At 33.3% G+C, this 17,792-nt stretch overlaps 2 protein-coding genes across 2 annotated transcripts; both read right to left on the bottom strand.

Moving 5' to 3' along the window:
* Window positions 1-876: 876 nt before the first annotated feature.
* Window positions 877-8,804, bottom strand: LOC118752516 (O-acyltransferase like protein-like). The gene is made up of 6 exons (XM_036487426.1): window positions 8,510-8,804; window positions 4,837-5,689; window positions 3,471-3,590; window positions 2,252-2,497; window positions 1,402-1,960; window positions 877-1,306 (listed from the first exon to the last, which is right to left on the bottom strand). Exons 1-6 carry the CDS (start codon window positions 8,748-8,750, stop codon window positions 1,178-1,180), a joined length of 2,148 nt encoding a protein of 715 aa, XP_036343319.1. The 5' UTR covers window positions 8,751-8,804; the 3' UTR covers window positions 877-1,177.
* Window positions 8,805-16,544: 7,740 nt separating this feature from the next.
* LOC118752515 lies at window positions 16,545-17,297 on the bottom strand (the record flags this gene model as incomplete). The annotated part of the gene is made up of 2 exons (XM_036487425.1): window positions 16,545-16,673; window positions 16,770-17,297. Coding segments are annotated over 2 exons (657 nt in total), but the record flags the coding sequence as incomplete, so codon positions are not given.
* Between the last annotated feature and the right edge of the window lie 495 nt (window positions 17,298-17,792).

The following is a 17,792-nucleotide window of genomic DNA, read 5'->3' as shown; positions in this document are numbered from 1 at the left end:
AAGACTGCTTTAGCTTGGGCTTATTGATTGGGAGTAAATTTAAAAAAATCAAAATGGCAAATGCAACAGAAATGGTGCACCCGGAAGCGGTTGGGACGGGAACACCTAATTTCAGCACCTGAAATCACATGAGATGATACCGAATGACATGGCATCACATGACAAAATATCACATGATATAATATCACATGAAATGAAATCAGATGACATGAAATTCCATGACATGACATCACATGACAAACTATCAGATGATATAATATCACATGACACGAAATCACATGACATAATATCATATGATATGATATCACATGACATGAGATCTCATTACACGACATCACATGACATGACAACGCACGACATGATATCACATAAAATCCAATGACATAAGATGACATGACATACTTCCACCTCACATCGTATCATCATAACATCGCTCATCTCATATCAACTCACCTCAAGTGTCACATTCTGATATAGCAAACTTTGTATAATGATATTTTATTTTTATTTATTACTTTGCAAAAAAACCTCATCAACTTTTATACTATACATACAGTACTATACATACAAATGCACTATATTCATACACACAGTTGTTCAAAAAAAGGAACGCAATATTTAAAAAAAATTCAAATTTTTCTTTTATTTAATATTTATTATTTTTTTTTTATAAAAGTACAGCTCATCATCTAACAAAAACCGTACAAATTCATAGTTCAAACTTTGTGCAAAAATTATGAAAATTCAGCGAAGTTGCATCTAAATGTTCAACTTTTTCGCTAAAGAATCGTTGAAAAAGAATTGTGTTGATTTTTAATAATGTTTTTTTTTACAGTATCACACACTATCCAAAAAAAAGTCGAATATACTTTGTATGGAAGAAAATGTATAAAAAAAAATTTACAAAATCAAAACAAAATTTTCAGCAACTTCAAACTTGCACTTTATTATACTAAAATTTAATGGGCTAGAAAACTGCATACTCAAAAAATTCTGAAAAATTAAAATAAAAAGTTAAAAAATTAGATGCAACTTCTCAGAATATTTATAATTTTTGCACAAAGTTTGAACTATGAATTTATATGGTTTTTGTTAGATAATAAGGAAATAAATATGCAGATACTTCGCTACGTTAAAACTTAAACTAATATTCACAGCCGCAACTTTTAACACCCTTTTAGATAAGCTTCTCTTTGGCGCGCTGCAGCATCAGTCTTGATATATTCTTGTAGGGCACCTCGAAGAACAGGGTGAAAATTGTGCAGAAAAAGTAAAGAACAGCACAATAGCCAATATAATCACTTAACTGAAAATTAAGAAAAAAATAAAACGAAGGAAAAAAAATTGGAAAAAAATTTAGAGACAAAACAGAAAAAACAAATATTTTAATCATCAACTCACGAATCTTAGCGGCGTCATGTTGATACTCGCATTGCCAAATCCTGTCACTAATGAAATATTCATTGGATTCATCAGAAACAAAGCATAGGTGATCTGATTGAATTTTTTGAAAATTGGATTTTCCAAAACGCCAAAGAACCACTTTACGCTACCTGCCGCGTTGGCAAATATCAAACAACAGACACTCGCTGAAAACAGCAAACGTTGCAGCACCAACAACACAACGTAGTATAAAATCGAATACCCAGTAGCGATTGTTGTATAATTGCAAGTGAAGAATACGATAATCGCCAAATAACCGAGAAACTCTTGCAACGATTGATTCTGAAAGAAACCCGCATAAAGTTGATGCTTTTGATTTTGTACGAAAAACCAGCCAGCTACACCGCCAATTATGTAAGCGAAAACGCGTGACAGCGGATGCATGTAGAGCTCGGTGAAAACGGACGAGGTGCTTTCCCAGGAGTACTGGAAATTCATGGTCAGGCCGATGTAGAAGGTGTATGCCAAATTGGCTGCTAAAATGGAGAGCGTAAGCGCTTTTGCCACTTTCGGATGCCTGGAGAGAGGGAGGAGAGACGGAAAGTTGTTTAATGCGTGATATTTTCATATAAATATATACACATATGCACATTAGGGTGGTCCTTAAAATACGTACAAAACAAAGACATCCACGAAAATTTCGAAATTTTAAACTAATTGTTGGCGGTCGCGACCAAGGTTTTTTAATGTAAAAAGCCTAAAAAATCTTGAATGGAAATGTTGTACATAGAATACAATAAAAGCGTGTACCATATTGTTCATATTTTTAAGGACCACTCTAATGTGCATATGTATGCAGCCTACATACTTCACATAAACGAAGAGTAAAATTGTGCTAATTATGAAAAATTGCATATCACATGCCGAAGACCAGGACCAAAACATGCACATATCCTCGTGATTGAAGAGATTTTGTATAAAGAGAGCATTGCGCCACCAATACAATTCACATTTCTCATATACGCGATGACTAAAATGGAAAACTGATAGATCGTCCATCATACGAGATCCAGCATCGCTCATGCAGATGGCAATTAAATAGAGTGGGCCCAATCTATGTGCAGTGCGAAAGAGAAAGATAAGAAGAAGAGTTATTACGTGTATTGTATCATTACATCCTAAAATTTTACACAGCTACTTATGGTAACACTACCGTATTTATGGTACAAAAGGGCAGGTTTTGCCTAGTAAAACATAGCCTTTACAAAAGCTGAGAGGATTTTAGCTTGGGCCAGCCCGGATTCAGTATATACGTTTGGTTATATAAGTTTAGCGTCATCCTTAAAAAACCGAATAAATTAAATATATGATACCGCATTTGAACTTCGAAATATCTGTCAAAGTTTCAAGAGGTTGATTATTGCCATACGGATATGGAGATAATAGTTGATGCTACGTAGATAAATATATCTATGTAACTGGCTCACTATTCTTCAATGAAACTGCAGGAAATAAAATATGCGTATACACATTTAGGCTATATTTTGACTAAGAAGGAAGGAAAGTTAGCCTGAGCAAAAATCATCAGCTTTGTTGGGCCGCAGCACAAAAAGTGTAGAGAATTGCGGAAAACAGTTGGCGATTTAGCCAAAGATGAGGGTCTTCTAGAGGGCCCACTAACGATGTACGTTTCAATTCCTCTACCGACATCAAACGTTCACACAATCTGCTCAGGTATGGTCAGGAAGATGGGGTATGGAAACATACGAAGGGCCTCAGGTTTGTAAATACTATGTGGAGAATATGATATAGAAAACTTACCTATTATTTGAAAACAATAGGAACTGCAGGCTCAAGAATCATGGAATCATGCTAACGGCAATCGACAAAGTCCTAAAGAGTCCACTTACATTTCGCTAAAGGGGCAGCAATGTTCTTTAACATTTCCTTAGTATTTTAAGCAACGACTTATTGTGTATCTGGCAATGCTACGGTCTTTTGGTCCTACGAGGCTACGAGGCCTTTACGTGCCACTTAGCATATCCCAACCTAGCCATAAGGTAGTACAATATTTTTCCGGCACTTACCTAATCAAGCGATGAAGTAAATACATGAGTATTAGCATCACATTCTTCCATAAGCCAGATTTGCGTATTATATCAATTGTGATGGGATTCCGGAAGAAATGATATGTTTGTAAGAAGCCACTGAAAATAAAACTTAAAAAATTAGGTATACGAGTAACAGAAATATATAGTAAAAAAATTAGACGGAGCTACACAAAGAAATGGTTTCATGTACTTTTTATGTTATGTAGTAAAGGTGGTTGAAGTATTCAAAAAAATTATTTTGGCATTAACAGAGTTTCTAATACATCCCCACACTCTTAAATTATGATAAAAAAACTGAAAATCGGGATGTCCGGTCAAAACACCCATCAACAACATTCGAACAACACTTTCGGGAATATTTCCAAGAAAATAAAATTAAAACAAAAGTCTACGGAAAGTTCTGGCAAAGAATAAAACAGGAACAAAAGTCTAAAGAACTTACTTGCAGAGAACTTTCTTAGCGTGAGCAAAATTTTTCTCATAACGTTTCCGTAGTTGAAAATGTGTCGATACTAAAATTTATCAAAAAAGAGTGGAAAGATAAATTAGAAAATTAATAAGGCGCAACTCTCCTTTAACAGACCACAGTCTTTCGAAAGCAAAGAGTCTTACGTTAGAAAATTTTCAATTGCGGCAACTACCTTGAGAGCTCTTTACTGCCTTTCGAAAGACTAATTGAAAGATCAGCTGATGAGGAGGTCTAAGCGTTATGCTGTTCGAATTTTAGCAATAAGTTTTTTTTTTAATTTAATTAATTAAAAACTATATATTTTTTTCTTTTTGAAACCAACAAAAAAAAGGAAACTAAATAAAAAATAATAAAAAATATTAAAATAAAAACTAAGCAAAAATAAATTCAAATATTTTTTAAGATGAGATAAAATTAAAAAAAATATATTATATATTCTCCTTTTATACCAAAACCTAAAGATTAAATTAGAAGAAAGAAAGAATGGAATCAAAAAAGAAGAAAGTAGTTTAAAAATTAAAAAAAAAATAAAAATTTGAATTTTAAAACAAAATCTTAATATTAAAATTAATAATAAAATAAAATCCAAATATTAAATGAAATATATTTTTTATTTATATTTGGCCGTTAATCAAAAAAAAATCGACAGAATTAAATGAAATAGAAAGAATTTTTCTTTTTAAAATTATAAAATCTAAAAATTAAAAGAAAATGAAATTAACAAAAGAAAAATAAATTAAATTTGAAAACAATAAAAAAAAATAAGTTTCTAAAATTTCAACGAAATTAAAAATATCCTTATTTTATAAGCAAAAAATCGAATAATTTAAAAAAGAGCTCCTTCAATCTTTTATCCCTTTCTTTGGAACTCACCTTATTGTAAAGAACAAATCCACAAAGACCTCGAAATTTCCCAAATTACTGATGAATTTGAAGTGTTCCGACTTATTGCTCGTCGCCAAATAGGTAACGCATAGTTGATGAAATAAAATCACACCCATCGCACCATAGAAACGCAAGCCATTCACTCCCGGAAACGCATCGTTGCCGCTCACTACACCAGCCGCATCCACTGGAAATAGCAATTCCCAATTATTTTTCACATCAAAACAATCCAAATATCCTTTGCCAGCTAATGGTTTTGCACTCGATTCTGGTTTCGTCACCGCTACATCTGCACTATTCGTCTTTCGATCACCGTCAGCCACAACGCCTGCCGTTTCATTATTTCTCTTCATGCGCCGAACCAAAGCCATCGCTGTCAATAGCAAAGTCAAGGACCATGCAACAGAGAAAATTATCCACGAAGGTCGCGCTAAAGAACCCGGACGCATTTTAAGTTCCTTAACGCTGTCGACACGTAACCGCAAATTAAATATATCATTTGCTACAAATATTTCATCCTCTACATAAATGGCCATTAGTTGGGCTATCTCGGAAAGTGTGCATGCGGTTGGCAGGCAAAGACCGATACTGACGCGTGGTTCAAAGTATGGAAAATTTGGATCCATTTGCCAGGTAGAGTTATGCCAGAGATGGACGACGCGAAAGTCGACAGGGAATGGTGCAATGTCTGTGATTAATTTCGAATTCATTTTGTGTGCTATGTGTTTAGATATTTTAAGATTGACTGGCTGCTTAACGGCATTACAAGAGTCCCGGCTGCCCAGCCATAAGCCATTGCCTGTCACAAAGCCAGGCTCTCGGGAACCTGTAGCATCGTACACTGGAGAAGAGAGAGAGAGAGAGAGAGAAAAGCGAAATTACAAATGAAATAGTTCTTATTCCAGCTGATTTATGCTTAATCTAGTAAACAGGCATCATCTACCTTGATTCATTGAAATATGTTTTTAACCAACTTCACAAAAAAAGAGGAGGTTATAAATTCGTCGGATTTTTTTTTATATATGTTGCCGCATAACTTTGCGGGCCACGTTAACCGATTTCTATAATTCATTTTAATGGAAAGGTGGTACCTCAGAGATGGTCCCGCACTAATTTGGTTTAGAGCCAATCATGCTCTGCCTATTATAAAAGAACCTTTCAATCGTTATCGTCAAACTCAACTAACTTTAGATCCAAGAAACGTGCTCTTTCGTGGGATTCGGACCAAAAAGAAAGCGGTGTTAGTGGAGTAGGTTTAAGGAGACATATTGAGAGGTACGTCGTAGTCAAGTGTGGATAGGTAGAATTTTCACCTGCTACAATATTTATTTATGCAGACCATTTTTGTGTCAGATAGACCTTTCCCTACGTCAGGTCGTAATTGGACTGCGATAACAGTCTCTATGTGAATTTCGATAAATGCCTGGCTAAACTGCGTCGCGTCCAGTTATTGCCGTACGTAGTTCTGGATCTCATCCAGAGCACTGAGCACTTTCTTGTGGTTATGTGCGCTGAGAAGGAAAGCAGCTGACCCGAGAATTCTCAGTTTATTCTCTGTGGGAATTGGCATAACATAGACGTGAACTCGCAGCTGGCGCTTAACCTCTTTTTTACCGTGGTAAAAAAACGTTGCCCAGAATTTCATAGGGTAGAAGGTCAATTCCACTGCCGACGCCATTCTGGTAGCTGGCGAAGCCTTGAGGTGTAAAAATTACACAAACGCAGGAAAAGACACCACCGTGTGGGACTTCTACTAGATTTTTCTGGGCTTTGAGTTATAATGATCACGAGGTATTACTGACGACTGACGACCACTCAGTCCTTGTGAAAGAGAAGTGGACTCAATGTCTTTCAGGATGGTGAAATGACAAGCCGTATTGAACGTCTTTGCTCTCGCACAAGGGTGATTAAGAATATGACTCGAAGACGAGGTGTTGTGCACTTTACTCAGGTTTGAAGTGTCTTCCTTATAAAGCATTAAGTATCACTCACGCAAAAGTCCCCACTCGAGACTGACGAGAGTGGTCTGCGTAAGTTTGACGAGTTTGGTGAGGTGCTTTAGTCCCACCGGGTCCAACCTATTCAGCACCAGCATACATATTCCGTCAGGAACGATGGAGCGGGAGGCTTTTGCCATCCTGATAGTACTTCAACATCGCCGCTGGTGAAAATACGAGGCGCACAAGGCCTTGGCAATTCGAGAAGCCTTCTGATCACTCTATTCGCTGAAGAATTCAGTGAGAATTGTCGGCTAAAAATTAAGATATTTTCAGTTGCAGTGACACTATTTCCAAAAATCCAATGGAACCTTGTTTATGGATGTTAAATGCAGATACGATAATTCTTTGTTTTTGTTGTTTTTTAATAGAAAATATTTGGCACGAATTTTTCAAACTTTATTGTTAAGAAAAATTTTGTTTGAGGATATTGTACTATATATGAACTAGATGCGAAAAATAAAAAACTATCGCATTTCGGATTTGCCAAAATCTACCTGCGGCAATTTTTGTTTTCTTTGTTTTTCACAATATCCTCGAATATTGGGTTGGACTCCATTCAAGCCCTACAAACAATCAAACGGTATTTTGCAGGGATTCAAAATCCCTTCCTGCGGCTATTTTTAGTTTTTCACTATTTCGATCCAAAAGGTGGAAAATTCTACATAACCTTATTTTCTGACTTAAATGTAAAAGCACGACCTCTAAACGATTTTTAAAGAATCTATAAAAATAATAATATTTCTCACATAATGGAAGGAAATTCTGGCGTAGGGTCTTGAAATTAAAAAAAAACTGTCGATGGGCACCCTAATGTATATATGTATGTATGTACATATGGGTGGTCTTTAACTGTAGGAAGCAAATTTTTACGTCATATTTCCTAAGCCTCAACCCTTACGTCGATGTTACTATAGTCGAGAATATCACTTATAAACTTTGTTCCCGATTGGAGACGCGCCTTAACCGACTCCAATCGGGACCAAAATATATATGTGATATCCTCGACTTTAGTAGTATTGATTTTGGGTATTAGATGAAAAAAAATAATGATTTTAATTTTTTGAGCCTCTATAGAGGAATCTGAACTTTGCCCCATGTGCGACACCGTCTCCAATCGGGACCAGAATTTATATGTAATATCTTCGACTGTAGTAGCACCGACGTAAGGGTTGAGGCTTAGGACATAAAAATTTGCTTCCTATATTAAAGGACCACCCTAATGTACATACATATATACATTTGGGTGCCCATCGACCACTCACGGGTCCAAGAGTTGCTAATTAGCCCTCAACTGGGAGTTATATGGCAGGCAGGTTAGAAGCGGGAGAATGTTTGTCTGGTTAGTTTACCGATTATTTAATACGAAAAGGGGTTTTTGCATTTCATAAAATTTTGCTTGAAAGATTTTGCATTTCACCGTGGTGGACCTTATTGTGTTGTACATACAAAAAAAAAATATCCAGAAAAATTTTTAAAATTTTGAAAAAAATTTAGGCGTCGCAAATCCAAAAATTTTGCCTTGAAATCTGATAAATTTATATATATTTTTGCAACTTTAAGGACCGCCCTTATGTAATGTTTAAATATTTCACTGTATGCACTTTAAGCTTTTTTCCAAAACAAAAATATTTTTTTTTAACATTTCATTATTTCACACTCACTCTTCATTGCCCATGGTTGTTGTTGCAGTATGGCCTTTTGTATATCCTGCAGTTGTCCATAACAACTTGCACTAACCATATCTGGGCGACTGATTGTTGTCAAGCCAAATAAAATCGACGATCGTTGCATTAACTCGAATTGAGCGCTGTTGGGATCGGCAAGAGCTGGCGTACAAAACGCACAGCAACTTAGCAGTATAGATAATACACCAAGTGGATATATTCTGAGCGGCAGCAACATTTTGAAGCGTATTTGATTTAGTTTTCAGTTACTTTCAATTCACTTGTAACTTTTCACCCAACTGTTCTAAAAAATTTTAGTTCTAAATTTTTTTTAAGAATTGGGCTTAAATTCTATATTGTAGAATCATTTATTGCATATTTCAAAGATTCTTTGCCAAATTTTTTTCTTACACATTTTGCATAGTATTTTTTTCTATGTACATATATAAAATTTCTTAAAACTTTTCACAAATGCACGCACAGTTTACTTAATAAATGTTCATTAAATTTTTATACAACTTTTATTTTACAATTTTAATAATTTTCTAATTCACTACAAATTATTATTCTAAATTTAAATATTTATTCTCCCAACTTTTGCTTCACTTTTGCCTTTGAATTTCAACAGTATATGAAGAAGGATATTCAATATTTCACATTCACTTCACAAAAATACCCGCACTATGTAAATAGTTTGCGGTTTTATTTCACTTTCCGTTTGACGCGTTAGAATTCAAGCTATCATAGCGCCGCACGCAACCCATTGAAAACTGTAAGTAAAATGTCTTTCTTGCTGATATTTATTAAATTAGAATGCAATGAAATCATTGTAATTAACCAGCTTACGCATTACACTTGATCTACTCGTTAAATGATCGCTATTACTTATTAGTAAAATATATACCAACTTCATATGTACATACATACATATGTAATAACAGTAATCTCAGAAGCCGGTATAATTAATTGCTCGATGAAAGTACGCCCGTTCACATTCAAACATAGAATGTTATTGTTCGCAGTATAACTGCTTTGTATCAGAGGGTTGGGGGTTCGATGCCGACTGTTGTGTAGATTTTGCTAACATCAAGATGGCAGTCGAAGCCCAGCTGCAGTTACTAAATTAAAATTAGGTTATGTAACATCTTTAAGGGCGGTTGGGTAAAGGTCACAAAAAACAAAATACTTATGGTGACAATATTTTGGTAGTAAAAATAAAGTACATATTTTCATTATATGTACATTAGACTGCATCACCAAAAAAAGTTGCGGTTTTTCCGCCAAGATTACAAAATTTATTATATTTTAAGACGTTCACCTAAATATTTTGGAAAAATAATAAGATTTTAGCGAGCTGGACCAATTTGAAAATTCCTCCAATATGAATAAAAATAATAAAAATATTTTCTTAAAGAACTTTTTGAAAAAACCCTCAGATGACAAAACAGATCAAGCTTAAAAAATCTGCATAAAAATATTTAAAAATCTTTTCACGGAATCGTAATAATGAGATTTTTGATGCTGTTTTTTTTAACTTTTTTCAAAGATTGATTTACAAAAAACTTGAATAACTGGGCCAAAGCTATTCTGATTTAGACTTATGGGATCTCAGTGGAAAGATATTTTCCCACTATTTTTATTTCTGTGCAGAAAAAGTCATTCGTATCCCAATTTTTTTTTTCAAATACCAACACATCTCAATTCAACTTTGAATGATGTTCGTTCATCCTACCTTTCTCTTTCATCATTTGAATGAGTTTATTAGCAAACAAAAGGGTGAGAAAATACCTTTCCAATGAGATCACAAGCCTAAATCGGAAGAGTTTAAGTTCAGTTATTCAAGTTTTTCTTATACCAATCTTTGAAAAAAGTTAAAAATCAGCACAAAAATCTCATTATTACGATTACGTTCAAATTTTTTTTTTTTAATTTTTTTTAATATTGTTATGCAAATTTTTTTAAGCTTAAACCGTTTTGTCATTTGAGGGGAGTTTTTCAAAAGACATCTTTAAAAACTATTTTTATTAAAAAAAAACTCCATTTTTGGAGGTATTTTCAAATCGGTCCAGCTCATGTAAATCTTCGTATTTTTCCGAAATATTTTGGTGGACATCTAAAAATATAATAGATTTTATAGTTCTAATGGAAAAACAGTACCGATTTTTTTTTGTAAAGGGAGTGATGCAGTCATATGTAGGTATATTAAGGTGGATGAAAAATACATGAGGGATTTTTCAAATGAAAAAAAAATAATACCCGAACACATTTTTTTGTTGAAAAATAATATTTAGAACTACCTCAAAGCCCATGAAGTTTTCCATGTATTTTATATAGAGAAAAAATGCTTTTCGTAAAAATGGCACAAAAACCTTGAAATTCAATATTTTTCTATATATAATTTTTTAGAAAATCCCGAGGGGGCTTAACATTTTAATATTTTTTCTGGCAACTATCTTGAACTCACTACAGACTTTCGAAAGATAAAAGTCTTTCCTAAAAGGGTTATCAATTCCGGCAATTGTCTTGAAAGCTCTTTTTTGTCTTTCGAAAGACTAATTGAAAGATCTGCTAACGGGCTGGTCTTAGCGTTTCTTTGTTTGCCTTAAGCAATTATTTTTGTAAAAATTAAACATTTTAAATTTATAGATATTTCTCTTCTTAAAACAATAAAAGCTAAAAACTAAAGACAATTAAATTTTAAAAAGAAAAACTTAAAAAAAAAGTTTTTAAAAATTAAACGAAATTAAAAAAATTTATTTTCCTTTTTAAAATAACAGCAAATTGCATTCAAAAAGTATTTTCTTTTCAAATTAATTAAATCTTAAATTTAATAGATAGTTAGGTTTAAAAAAAGTTAATCAAAGAAAATTAAATAAATTTCTAAAAATTAAATGACATTGAAAATTATTTTTTTTTAATATTAAAATCTAAAAATTAAAAAAAAAATTTAAACAAAAAAACATTATTTAAAAATATACAGAAAATAACTTTCTAAAAATTAAATTTAACTTAAAATATAAAATACAATTTCATTAAGCAATTTTAGCAGACTACATCGATAAGTTTTTTTTGGATAAAAGTAAATTTATATATTAGTTGTCTTCAGAAAAGCGGCCCAATCCTCTCAATGATGTAACAATTTTATATTAAAACCGCCTTCTATTACGTGAATATAACACTTGCATTTAAAAATTTAAATACACTTAATTTCTAACTGAACTATTGACTAGTATCTAATAATTGTCATTGAGTAAAACCAGTTTGCTGTGTGTTTAGATTGGCACCGGGAAAATTTATATAAACAACATAAAGCTATTAAGCATGCACGCATGCGACATAGTCTTTAACGTTTGTACGTACATATGTATGTATGTACATTAGACCGTACCATCTTACAAGCAAAGATAAACATTCGCTGTACACTCCTTAGTCGCTTTTTACATTTTTCGGTGACAGCTACGTTAAGCAACTATTTCGAAATAGTCTTGCTGCAATAATTGCTTATTTTTATTTTTTATTTTTGACGAGCTTAAGTTTACTGGCATTGGGGTGGTACGTTAGGATGATAAGAGCCGAGATCTGGTGGGTAGGTACTAGAATGGTGTACTTGAGGTGTATATATATAGTGGAACAACAAGTCGTATTCTCAAGGCAAAAGATTCGAAATATCACTTTAAGATCCAACTGCGAATGCCGAAGATTTGATGAAAAATGTGACTCCTACGTTCGGACAAAAAAAAAAAATTTCTAAATTGCCTTACAAAAGTACTTCAGAAACTTTTTTTCTGGTACGATCTAATGTGCAAATATTACTGATTTTAAACAAATTAGTAAGTACTAAAATAATAGAGTATGTACTCGTCATATGAGCAATAGGTCAACGAGTATAATACTTAAGTAAACTTATTGGAAATGTGTTTTAATTAGTTTTCATGTTACATACTACTTTTATACATACATATGTATTCATTTGTATCTATTATTTAAGTGGTCAAGCACTCTGTGGAATAAACCCATAATTTTAAAGTATTGTCGTCGTATGTAATAATATTTATTTATGAATATGCATGTATGTTTTTATTCACGAACTGGATTAGTTTTAGTTGTGTTTTTTTTTTTTATCGATTAAGTTTAATAGGATCATCCACGTTAAGGACAAAATAACAAGACTAGAGGATTAATAATATTTTTGTGGGAGCGATTAGCCTAGTCAAGGTATGACGGTATAAAGCTCAATATAAATTTTGCTTTTGCCAAATGTATAAAATACTGTTTTTCAAAACGCATCAATACAAAACATCAGTCTGTCCAAAATCGTAGAATATTTTAGACAAATTCCAAGGTGCTCAACCAAAAACCAATTTCCATTACGGCTCATACATAATATATAAGCAAATCATGCTGAAATCAAGTTATTTCACCTTGTTAAATCTTTCAATAAATTCAAAAAAATGTAATAATTTCTCATAAATAAACAAGGATTCTTTCGCAGAAAACTAAGCCTAAAAATATGTATCACTTAACTATTAGCAAAATATATAAATTCGTATACCTTTTAGTTACTATGTGGTACATATTTTTAGGCTTCGTTTTCTGCACAAATATCCGCAGTCTAAACATTAATCCAAAACCAAATGAAGAAAAAACTAACTTAGCATTTATTTTATTTGCCATTGTTGAGGAAATTCTTAAAAACATTGCTTAAAGATATGCAACCAAACAGGTGGCAACCCTCCTCAAAATTATTTTCTAATGTAAGCCTTCTTAAACTCCTTTGGATTCATACCCATATTATACTATTTAATTTACTTTATCAATTTAATTAATCGAAAATTTTCACACAGGAGACAACCCTGCATTTTTTTGTTTTAACTGAATTTGGTAACTTATTCAATTTTGGTATAATAAAGTGCAAATTTAAAGTAGCTGGGGCCAGGGTTGCCAACTTGGCTCAAACCGTGCCACTTTTGGCACTATTTAACATCAAATGGCACTTAATTTTTCAATTTTGCACAAAGTGACAAAATGACACTTTTCAAAAATAGTAATAATTCAATAGATTTTTGTGAAATCCTTTACGCGTACTTCTCTTTCTCAACTAAAATTTTTTTAATTTCTAAAGATTATTCAACTGGTTTATCTTATTTTGGCATTGCACTTTTGTTTTAGAAATGTGGTTCTTATTTTATTGCTAAATGGGAAAGATTAAAAAGGATGGAACCTTTTTTGGCACTTTTATTATTCTATTTGGCACATTTTGGCACTTTTTTATCCTCAAAATGGCGCCTCACAGCTACAGATAGTTGGCAGCCCTGGCTGGGGCTTACCGTTGATTTTTGGCATTTTTTTTTTTCGTTGAAGGTGTTGACCATTTTGTCGGCCGCTGTGGTGTAGTGGTTAGCAGTACGCGCTACCATTTCGCCGGGCCTGGGTTCAAGCCCTGCTCAAAGTAAGATCGCAAAAAGATATAGAAAAATGTTTTTTTCTTTACAGTGGTCCCCCCTCGGCAGGCAATGGCAAGCCTCCGATTATATTTTCGGAGTCGGCGTAAAACTGCGACCTACCCCTTTGTGTGACAACATCAAGGCGCACGCCACAAATCGGAGGAGAAGCGCCAATCTATTATTATTATTGTAGATCATTCTCTCCATATAAGAAAATGTTCAGACATACCTACTACTTCGTATGGAAGAAAATGACTGACAGTGTCAACAAAAAAATTGCTGAAAATCAACGGTAAACTTTGCATAATAAGAAAAAAAACTTACCGTGTGAAAATTCGACCAAGAGCTGTATACTCAACTAATTTTTTTTAATTCAGATACCTATATTTTTGAACTTCATTATTTGTAAAAAAATAAAAATAAAAAATTTAATTAACAGTTCTTTTTTATTATTGCTTAGTACTTAGAATATTTTCCATTTTAATTCCCCCTGTTCCAGAAGTCTTTTAGTTCCAGTAGTACATTATCCTCTACTTCCGTAGGACTCAACCTCTCCATTTGCAGGTTACGCCTTTTTTCCTCTGCTAACTCCTCTTTCTGTAGGTCGTAGAGCCGGTCTATAGCCCGATAGATTTTTATTTATGTTTCGCGGTTGCTTCTTCATGGCATGGTACAGTTCTCTTGGCATGCCCAACTCCTATACAATAATCCGCAGATGCTGAGCTTTTTCTGACGGTGATTGTAACTCATACGAGTATTCTGTATTTTATCTTTCGTCTGGCGGCAAGACCTCTGTTGTAGTTGCAGGAGTTTCTGATAAATAACCCACCTCGAATATTTTCGCCACATCTGCCACAGGATCCTGCATAGCAATTTAGTTATAGATTCCCTTCTCCGCTGCCGAAGACTTTAGCTTTGCATTAGGCCCAAGGTCGCTTTACTGGCTTACAGATTTTGAGCCGCCTAGTGTCGCACGTACGTATTTTTTTTTTTGATCGCACCATACGTGTAATGTGTTTTTCGAATTTTAATATTCATACATATTTATTTTCAATAGCAATTTATCAGTCTCATCTTCTTCCACTCAGGCACACACTTCGATAATAGTCCGGCCAAGTTTAACTCATTCTCAAAGCTCTGCAATTATCCTCCTTACTGCCTTTAAAAAAGCCGCGTGCGATGTTTGGGCGATATAGCAACTTAGTCGAGGTTTTTGACCTAAATTTAAAAACCATGTCATAAATGTACTGTAATAGATAGAAACACTTATTCCAGTTTTCTTTAAAAATTAATTAATTACATACATTTTCGCAACCGAGTCCCTCGCAAATTATTGCCAGAATAATTCTTACCAAATGTCATCATAATCTCTCTTTTTTATGTTCATTCGTAATGTCTACTTTTTTCTCCGCTAAAAAAAACCGATAACTCGAAGTTAATTTAGAATCAAAAACAGTACAAACTACTAGATACTTAGCCTTTAACATAGTACAGCTGATTGCACTCGTGAAATGGGGAAAAAAGCCGTACAAGTCTGTGAGCTGTACTGATCTCAAGCGATTAATTTATTTCTTTATAAAACTCTACATCAACTCTCATAAATATGTATATTAGACGGCATTACTCCCTATACAAAAAAAATTATAAATATATAATTATAAAATCTATTATATTTTAAGACTTTAACCAAAATCTTAAAATTTACGTGAGCTGAACCGATTTGAAAAAAAACATCCAAAAATTAGTTTTTTTTAAGTATTTTTTGAAAAAAGTAAGTGGTAGAAGTAAGTGAGTAATTTTTTTGTTTAAAATATTTTTCGATAAAAAAAAGTTTTTTTTCTTTTAAGTGTTTTTATAAAAATTTTTATTCACGTGGTATACAAATGTGCATATCACAAGAATTTATAACGATACTAATTTTTTTAAAATCGGTTAGTAATTTTTTTGTTTAATATATTTTTTTATACAAAAAAGCTATTTTTTCCTTTAAATGTGTTCTGTCTCAAATTTTTGTAAACGAAGTATATAAATATGCATATCACAAGAAAGGGGGTTAAATCATTTTTACAACGATATGAATTTTTTAAAAATCAGTTGAAAATTTTCTGAAATATTAAGTTTTTAATTTTTCGAAGATCTGACCTTTGACCCGTTATAGCACCTGGAATATAAGTTTGAAGGTCCGATTTCGAACTTCGAAGGCCCATATCTCGATTTCGGAGGAAAAACGGAGAACTTACTTTTTTTTAAAAAAGTTGGTTTGGTCCATTACCCCGCCGAGTGCTGTACAGTATTATGATTCCGTTGACATTTTTTTTAAATATTTTTATTCAGATTGTAAGCTTAATCTGTTTTGTCATCTAAGGAAAGTTTTTTCAAAAAAATCTTTTAAAGAACTATTTTTATTCATTAAAAAATCCACTTTTGGAGGTATTTTAAAATCGGTCCAGCTCACGTAAATCTTAATATTTTTCCAAACTATTTTGGTGAAAGTTTTAAAATATAATAAATTTTATAATCAAATATAATTCATATTCATTGTTGAATTTTTAACTTTAATCCTTGACAGAGGAAACCTTTACATTCTTTTAGTTAAGCTTCTCTTTGGCGTGCTGCAGCATCAGTCTTGATATACTTTTGTAGGGCAACTCGAATAACAGGGTTAAAATCGTGCAAATAAAGTAGAGAATAGCACAGTAGGCAATATAATCCATTGACTGAAATATAGGAAAAACAACATAACACGAAACAAGAACATTTTTAAATAGAACAAAAAAAATACATATATATGTTTGTTTGCATCATCAACTCACCAATCTAAGCGGTGTAGAGGGGACACTTGCATTGCCAAATGCCGCCACCACTTGAATACCGATTGGATTCATTAGGAACAAAGCATAGGTGATTTGATTGAATTTCTTGAAAATTGGATTCTCCAAAATGGCAAAGAACCACTTTACGCAACCCGCAGCTTTTGCAAATATCAAACAACAAACACTCGCTGAAAACAGCAAACGGTGCAACACCAACACCGAAACGTAATAAAAATTCGAATACCCCGAAGCGAAGATTGTAAAATTGCAAGTGAAGAATACGATAATCGCCAAATAACCGAGAAACTCTTGCAACGATTGATTCTGAAAGAAACCCGCATAGAGTTGATGCTTTTGATTTTGTACGAAATACCAGCCAGCTACACCGCCAATTATGTAAGCGAAGACGCGTGACAGCGGATGCATGTAGAGCTCGGTGAAGAGTGTTAAGGTGGTTTCCAATGAATATTGAAAATTCATAGTCAGGCCGATGTAGAAGGTGTAAGAACTCGCGCCGCTTTCGGTTGCCTGCAGAGAGAGAGAGAGAGGAGAAAAGGAAGGCGGTTTAATGCATGACACTTTCATGCATGTATGTACATATTTAGCTATCACACTGCATACTTACTTCACATAAACGAAGAGCAAAATTGTGCTAATTAAATAAAATTGCATATCACATGCCGAAGACCAGGTCCAAAACATGCACATATCCTCGTGAGTGAAGAGATTTTGTATGAAGAGTGCATTTCGCCACCAATACAATTCGCATTTCTCGTACGCTCGATAACTAAAATGGTAAACTGATAGATCGTCTATCATAAGACTTCCGGTGTCGGTTATGCAGTTGACAATTAAATAGAGTGGGCCCAATCTGTGTGTAGTGCAAAAGGGTAACAAAAAAACCAACAGGAGTTACTATTTTGTATCACAGAAGTAAAGCAAGCTACATGTGCTGAAGCTTAAATGATATTTAGGTAAATACATATAGCTCATTTACTTCAATAGTGTCATAACTCAAAAAAA

This window comes from Rhagoletis pomonella, unplaced genomic scaffold (genome assembly GCF_013731165.1).
Source record: "Rhagoletis pomonella isolate Grant_MI unplaced genomic scaffold, Rhpom_1.0 Rhpom_scaffold_01587, whole genome shotgun sequence".
NCBI lineage: Eukaryota > Metazoa > Arthropoda > Insecta > Diptera > Tephritidae > Rhagoletis > Rhagoletis pomonella.
The sequence above is the reverse complement of the archived record's forward strand: the minus strand, read 5'-3'. Positions and strand labels throughout refer to the sequence as shown.

Excerpts from the sequence above, each read along its gene's own strand:
- LOC118752516 (XM_036487426.1), bottom strand. The coding sequence starts at position 8,750 with ATGTTGCTGCCGCTCAGAATATATCCACTTGGTGTATTATCTATACTG. Across the intron at positions 5,690-8,509 it reads ACAACCATGGGCAATGAAGA|TGTACGATGCTACAGGTTCC; the intron begins GTGAGTGTGAAA and ends TCTCTTCTCCAG. Across the intron at positions 1,307-1,401 it reads ACATGACGCCGCTAAGATTC|TTAAGTGATTATATTGGCTA; the intron begins GTGAGTTGATGA and ends CTTAATTTTCAG.